The sequence below is a fragment of the Corvus moneduloides genome, chromosome 6 (assembly GCF_009650955.1).
Source record: "Corvus moneduloides isolate bCorMon1 chromosome 6, bCorMon1.pri, whole genome shotgun sequence".
Lineage (NCBI taxonomy): Eukaryota > Metazoa > Chordata > Aves > Passeriformes > Corvidae > Corvus > Corvus moneduloides.
This window is the reverse complement of record NC_045481.1, coordinates 47,383,340-47,391,028: the sequence shown is the minus strand read 5'-3', so window position 1 is coordinate 47,391,028 and position 7,689 is coordinate 47,383,340. Positions and strand designations below refer to the sequence as shown.

Sequence of the window (7,689 nt, the reverse complement as noted above, 5' to 3'; positions counted from 1 at the left end):
AGTTTTGCATGTTTTGTTTACTCTCAGTGCTAAAAAGCATAACAAGAGCAAAATTACCCAAATTTGCAGTTTGATTTGAGCCTAGAAGGCTGGGACTCCCAGCTCATGGGCTGAGAACAACATGCTACTCAAGAGACCTTTCAGAATAACTGGATATAAAAGTAATTTTGCCCCCATTTTCACTAGAGCTGAACCAATAGCAGCTCACTGTTAGGAAGAGCTCTGAAGTATGCAACTGCATTGATAGATACAGGCAGCCCTTGTCCCTGCAGAACATCTTCTCAATACTTCCAACCCAGCCACCAGCTCTTTTCTTTCTCAGCAGAACAAGTGCTCTCACACCCACAGGCACTAACTCACCTTGATACTGCTCTCAGGCTTGGGACTGCCCTTCTGTTCCCAAAGGCTTCTTTTACTCACAATGTCTCCGGCCACGATATCCTGAGAAAATGATGCTCTCATTACTCTTTACTGTCAATGCTGCTGAACGTGTCTTTGTTCACATCCATTTCCAACCCACACATCTGACCTCCTTTTTTTTATTTATAATATCACATCATCTGACCTATAACAGCTGCAGCTAAAATCCATGACTGTGAAAATGTCTTCCTGTTCCCAGTATGTCCTATGTTTTCTTATCACTCTTCCACAAGAGTCTGAATTAGCTCCAAGATGTTTATTTTCTTAAGTTCATTAACTATTTAGGACATGTAAACATCAAGGCTTCTCTACTGTAAAGAATTCTGCTCTCATAAACACAGATTTGCAACCAACTTGTTACAGAACCAGCTTCGCCCACAACAACCAGAAAGTGAAATCACTGAGAGCAATATATAACATTCTCTGCATTTTCCAAGTTTACAAGATTTTTCACTTTGGTACTAGATGCAACTTCATGCTTGACAACTGGAGCTCAGCCCAAGCCCCTGCAGGAGACACATGCATTCTCCCCACCAGCTGATTTTATTCCCATTTCAAATCAGAGCCTCAACCAGCATCACAGAGGTTTTCCTAAATGTACCACCAAGGAACAGTGGGGGACCCTACCAAAAAAAATTGAATCTCCAATGTACAAAACCTTACAACATGTTGGAAGATCTCTAGTATAGAAACCTTTGGAGCTTGTAGGCCCAACAAACAAGATGTACCAACAGGATAAACAAGGACAATGCACATTGTGCCCCTGCCTCCAGCACAAGCAAGGCAAGTCCTCCAAGGGGCCGTACCTTACAGGGCGAGGGCTTCATGACAGATTGAGCTGTGACCTCCCCAGTCTCCCAGAGGCTTTTTGTGCTGGCCACCATCATGCTCGTGGTGGGAAGGTCAAGAGAGGGCTGCCGGACAGGTTTTGGAGCCTTTGTGGAGGTCTGGAAAATAAATGGAGACAGTTCACCATCAGAGTGTGTCTCTTGTTAATTTTTAACCCCTGTAATTGGAAGGTCCTTGGAGATAAGGGGTTGTAAAAGGAGACTTGTAGAGTCCTACTAGTTCCTGTCAGATACCCTCACTCTTTAAGCAGAGAACATGAAAAAACAAGCATGGGACAGCTTCCTAAAGAAACCTACTTTATGCTGTGGAGGGAGCTACAGACAGGAGCAAGGAGTGCTCCCACCCAAGGGAAGACAATTTAGCTGTCATCTCCCAGATGGTAAGGCTAAGAGGCATGCTGAGAGAGCAACATCGGCAAAGAGGGCTCTTGGGAGGGTGGGGGCAGAGACAACACAGCAACTCACCTCAATAGCCTGTGTGTACTGCTCCAGCCTGTCATCAATCTTCGACACAGGGAGAGGAGGCTGACTCTTCTTTATGCTGTTACTGCAGAACAGAGAGGAGGATTAAGGTGTTCCCCCAGTGCCTCAGGCAGAAGGGAGGACTTTGAGGGCCACAGGCAGCCTGCCACTCCTGCCCCTCCCCACAGCAGGACCTGCTGACAATCTCCACCTGCAGCAAGTGACCTGCTTTACCCTGAGGCCAACCCTAGAAATACCTTTTCTGTATTGAGCGGTTCAGCGACTCGGTTCTGTCTGTGATCTGAATGGAGGAGAAAGAAGACAAAGATATAACTTTTGTCCAGGGACCTCAGATGGATGCAGGTCACCTTAGCTGACCCTTTCTTGGCCCTGACCCCTCATCCATATTTTGGTTAGAAATGCCTCACTCGGCCCCCATGTTCCCCTACTGATCAGAGAGACAGTGAGCATTCCCTTTCCTCCTCCTTTCCAAGCAGGGGAAGAGAATCCCAACCAATTTCAGGGGCAAACCAACAACGTGTAAATTGACTGACAGCTGAAACACCAACCAAGACCATTTTCTCTACTCCCTCTGCTGAAGGAGAAGGTCTCTCTCAGACCCTTGGCTTCCTAACCAGACACAAAAGGGGAAATGGCAAGTACAGAAAGACGAGGGGGAAAACTAGAGGCCACATCTGCAGAAGAGAAGCCAAGCATGGGAGCAGCATAGGCATGAGTTAGGTCAACTTATCCACGCCAGAGAAGCACACAGACAGGGTAAATCAGCACATGGAGCCACCTGCAAGGCAGCTCTTCATGTCAAGCCATCAGGAAAGAGTTTTGCACCAGAGGCTCCTGTGCAATAACTCTTTGGCCAAGACAGGAAGGCAAGCAAACACTGCACAACCACTGTAGGAAAGGAATGCTGAAACGTTGCTAAACCTCGCAACTCTTTCATGCCCCAGAAAACAAGCATACAGAGAGAAAATTCACCTTGAAGCCAAAGGGGAGGCTTTCTTAACACCAGCTCCCACAGAGTCAAGGAGCAGCAACCAAGTAAAAAGGAGCCTTCTCCCCCTGTAAAACTGCTGCCTGTGCCACAGGAAACATCACCTACCAAGTTAGCAGATAAAAAACAGCACTAAATGATCCTTTAAGAAGCTTTCAGGATGCCAGTGCTAAATTTTAGCTAAACAGAAGACAAGACAGTGTCACATAGAGGACACATTTGCCAGCTGTGCCCAAGAGCACGAGGCCCATTAGAGAACAACCAAACAGTGCAACCCTGGCTAATAGAGATGACCTGGGGAGAGTCACTCTGCAGGGTCCCCCCACAGCAGCATGGCAGCAGCCCATCAGCCAGCTCTGTCTGCCGGGCAGGCTGTCTGCCTGCTGTCAGCTCACTCCTTTGCTTGGTGCTGCAGGAGCTGCTGCTTGCCTCTGAGCCATGACTTCAGAGGCTGGGCTGACCACCTTGCTCATTGATGGGCAGGCTGGTACCTCACAGGGCACAGCACCAACCTGAAAGAGGAATCTGGTAGATTTTTGCCTCAGCTTCTCAGCCACAAGTACATGTCAATAGGAAAAAGCCTTGCCAACCCTGCCAGGGAGATGGTGTGCAGGTGCAAACCACACAGAAGCACTTCTGAAACGTCATAAATGAGCACCAGGTTAAATTGGGACTAGAAAAAGCTGTAAGTGGCAATGTATCTCAGCATAACAGTCTAGGTAGGAACAAACTTCCACTCTGCTATTTGGAGCACCCCCCCCCCCCCCACCCCTGGCACTTCCTTGCAGTGAGAATTGTGCACTTCCCTGGTCCCAAGCACTTTCTGAAGGTCAGAAGAAATTTTGCTCACTCAGCCAGCCTCAAAACTCAGGGCTCACAAGCAGCCTAGGACAAAACAGGACTGGTACAAGACTTCCCCCTTGCCTCCATACACCCCTATTTCAGCCCTGAGGCCACACTGGCCCTCTGAGCCCCAAACAGCCCATCACCCTACAACCCAACATCAGCCTGCCCCAAATGTGTACCCGGCCTCCACCAACCACATCTGGCAGGGGAACACACCACCAACTGCAGACACTTTTGTCTTTCCACTACAAGCAGGGTTTCTGCTGAGCTTCCTGTGCCAAAACACCTTCTTGGTGGCCAGTGTGTTTAGTTCTCAGTGTTCACAGAGCCTGGCTAGCTGGGGTGTAAATATCATCCTCCCTTTGGAAAGATTCCAAGCCCAGATTTTTCCCAAACAGCTTTACATCCAGTTTAGTGTGCAGGTGAGCTCTGACATCACTGTTATGAAACAGAAAGACTATTTCTAAACCTTTCCCTGGGCTAATCCTAGCAGCAGCAGTTAAGCTGAAGTCAAGAAGCTATGTGTGTTTTGGGGTTGTAAAGACAGAAGTTTCAGCACATAAAAGTTGCTGAAAGCATTTTCTGCATTTTCCCACCAGTCCCACTTCAGGAATATGCTCTGGCTACCCCCACCACACTTTTCAAGCCTGGCATTAGCACAGAGCCTGCATCCGAACCCACCCTGTCTCCTCTCTTTTAATTTGACTATAAAAAGGATTCTCCATTAAGAGTGAAAATCTGATGGCTGTAGATGATGAAACCTTCCTCTTGCCATCTATTTACCAATGCAAAAGGAAGTACTCATACAATCATCCCCCGTCAGGAAATACTGAGTAAGCAGCAAATAGCACAAAACTAAATGCAAAAAAAAGGAAAGATAGCACTAACAGCAGATTAACAGGCTACACAGACTCCTCACCATTTCCCTCACTGCTACAATCAAAAAGCTTAGGGCTTAAAAAGACAAAAAAAACACCCATTCAGTACAGAATCACTTATCCATATCTACTGTATTCAAGAACACACGTGCAGAACTGAGGATTTGTAGTAAATGCAAAACAAGTCACAAGGTGCAGTTCAGGTGGCATTAGTAATGGAAGTTTCACAAGAGCATCAATGCAGACAGACGTGATTGAGAAGGACACAATGCTTCAGAGATCAGGAATCCCCGTTTGTTTAAACAACTTAAGTCATTCATTTTGTTCTCAGTAAGATAGGGAAATGCCACTGTTTCAGTGATTGGGGTTTTTTCCCTTTGGAAGGGAAATTTCATTAGGTTCTTGTGTAGTCTTTAACAAAATTCACAATTTGAAAGCACAGGTATCTCAGTATTACAATACTCCCTGGAGTCATCACTGAACTTTGGAATTTTAGAGGGATTGCTACAGCTTCCAACAGCTCAAGAAGGCAAAGTAGGAGGAGAGGGGGTTGACAGCCATGAAAGACAAGGCAAGTGGCTCAAGCGGTTTGTCTCAGCTTGTAGCAGAAGGGATAATGGGATTGACACCCCACATTGCTGTAAGCCCTGGATAATCTTTCCTCATCATTAGTAGGGTGTTGTGATGGTTGCCATGCATCCAGAGGGGCCCCAGGAACACAAACCTTTGTGGAGCACACTGCAGTGTGGTCAGAGCACAGCTCCTCCTCTTCCAGGCTGGCAACACTTGGGGCCTTCTGGCGTTTCTCTGGTGTTTCTTCTTCTTTCTCCCCATCATTTCTCCTTCTCTTCTTTTCCTGAGTCCAGAAAAGGAACAAGCCAGGAAGTGAGTTGGTCAAATTGCTTATTATGCAACAACAGTGATTTTTCCCGTCTCCCAGGCTTCCTGCTTTACACTAAATAAACACAAAAGCACAGAAACTTTGAGTTTAACATTATCTAATTTGGAAACATTCAGGAAGAAGCTCATAGGTCATTTGGAAGGGAGGGCAGAAATCAGAAATTCTGACGGTTCAAGATTCCCAAATGGTATGAAAAGGGGTCCTTGCATCAGTTACAAAGATCTCTTACCACAACTGAGGTAGGAAAACATTGATTTCTCATTTAGAGGCCAAAAGGAGAGAGAGAGAAGCTGTCTTTAGAATAAAGGGTTGGAAAGAGTAATACGCAGTTCAAACGCAAAAATCTTACCAGGCCCAGACAGTCAAAATCCATTTACAACGAATGATATTTGAAGCTTAGCCCCCTAACTTGCACACCATTTGAATTCCAGCTTTGTCTCTCTCTCTCTCCTCCCTTAACCAGGAATTATCAGAACAGAAAAAAACCTCAGCTGGGAGCAATGCAAGGCTCAGAGATCTATCAAGACAAGGTGCTCCAAAGGTGTGATAAAGGCTGGGGAGAGAAAAACAAGCAATATAATTCAGATTTGAGTTCTCCTGTAAAGCTACTCAGTGCCCACCAAGCCACAGAGAATTAACACTTTCCTCCTCAATATGGCAGGGACATGGTGAAGCCACCACAAACTCTGGAAGCAAACACACCACCCTCACAGATGGGCAGAGGCTGCCTGCAGTGACCACGAGAAGGCACAGCACACAGGCAAGGGTGGCACCAGCCCCAGGTTACACCATGAAAGCACATCTAATGTCTATGTAGGCTCAACTTCCAGCAGCAATGGTAAGCTAAGACATGGGAGAGCAGCCTCCAGCATCAGCTCTCCCACCCATCCTCTGGAAAGCAGGTCAGCTCTTCCTGATCCCACCTCTTGCTCAGCTTGTTCCCCCTCCTCCTGCTCTTGGGCCTCTTCTTCCTTCTGGCACAGCCTCTCCTCCTCTCTGATAACCATGTTCTCCTCCGGGCTTTCTTGATCCAGCTGGATCTGCTCCAGTTTGACTTCAGCTTCCCTCACACCACTGTCCTCTTCTCCGTATGACTGTCTTGGAGACCTAGAGGTGGGGGGAGAGATCAAAGAAGAAAAATACAGTTATGAGCCTACAGACACCATGAGGTACCTCAGACCTCTAGAAATCCAATTTTATCACTCCCTGAGCCTACAGCTTGCTGGGTATTCCACACCAGGGCTCATAGCCAGTTCTAGGCACCCAGTTGTAACAGCAGTCACACCTCACTCCCCCACTTCAAATGTCCAAGACCCAGCTCAACTAAGAGCTGTGGCAGAGCTGAAGGTATCTGCACATTACCAGCATCGTGATGGGCAAGACCCACAGGAAAGCAGAGAAGAGCCCTCTGCTCAAACCCCTGGCAGAGAGGGCACTGCTACCATGGTGTGATGCTGGCTCAATTCCCTGCCTGGTCACAGCTAAAATCCCAGGTGAACCAGCACATCCTGCAGTCCTGTGCACAAGCACAAATCTGATGCTGCCCCCACAGTTCCCAGCATCAATTCAACGTGGGGAACCAAACACAGCCCTTCTCTGCCTAAACTCATCCTCTTTGTTAACAGAGTCTCTTGCTGGAGGAGGATCCAACCAACAACACATGAACATGCTTCTCAAGCTGAAACGAAACTCTAGGGCAAGGCTGCAGAGCCACTCCCCTGGAATCTTTTCATGCACGAAGCACAGTGCTTCACAAGCAACCCTGTATTGACACCAGATCCCAAGCCTTAGTTTTGCCCACTGGAAAAAATTACACTTCTACTCACATCACTTATCGCATAGGCCAGCAAAACAAAGGAGCTCCAAAGCAGATGGGGTCATCCCTTGGCTTAAGGGTTTAAAAAACCACAATGGGTTTGTTGCAAGAGAATTGCTCCAGGTCTCCGAGGCTGCAAGAGGAGACCCAGGAGTATGCTTATGCAATCAGCTTTACAAAAGCAGAGCAGCCCATGCCTTTGGGCACTGGGAGGACAGAACCCAAGAACTCTCACTGGCTCACAGCCACACACCAAGCTGCTATTGCCATCTTACTTTCCCCAGCCAAAAGACAGCTTTCTCCTCCCACCCAGTTCTTAGAAAATTGCCTGGCTTGAGAGAGCAGGGCTAGAGAGCTGGCTAGCAGGCAGCTGCCAAAGGGCAAGGCTGCCTGACTCATTGCTTCTCCCTCAGCAGCCAGCACCAAAGCACAAAAACAAGTTCCAACAAGACCTTTCCACCCACCTCTCTGCTGCTGGGAAGGCAGCTCACAGGTCAGCCTCCATCCAG

General features: G+C 47.6%; 1 protein-coding gene across 2 annotated transcripts in view; it reads right to left on the bottom strand.

The window, feature by feature from the left end:
- LSP1 (lymphocyte specific protein 1) overlaps positions 1 to 7,689 on the bottom strand; it is a 48,739-nt gene that overhangs the window by 11,778 nt on the left and 29,272 nt on the right. For both annotated transcript variants that reach the window (XM_032111275.1, XM_032111276.1), the window contains exons 4-9: positions 6,288 to 6,471; positions 5,188 to 5,319; positions 1,988 to 2,031; positions 1,734 to 1,815; positions 1,227 to 1,367; positions 361 to 441 (exon numbers count right to left, since the gene is read on the bottom strand). In XM_032111275.1, the coding sequence (XP_031967166.1) occupies positions 361 to 441; positions 1,227 to 1,367; positions 1,734 to 1,815; positions 1,988 to 2,031; positions 5,188 to 5,319; positions 6,288 to 6,471 (664 nt within the window). The remainder of the gene's footprint in view (positions 1 to 360; positions 442 to 1,226; positions 1,368 to 1,733; positions 1,816 to 1,987; positions 2,032 to 5,187; positions 5,320 to 6,287; positions 6,472 to 7,689) is intronic.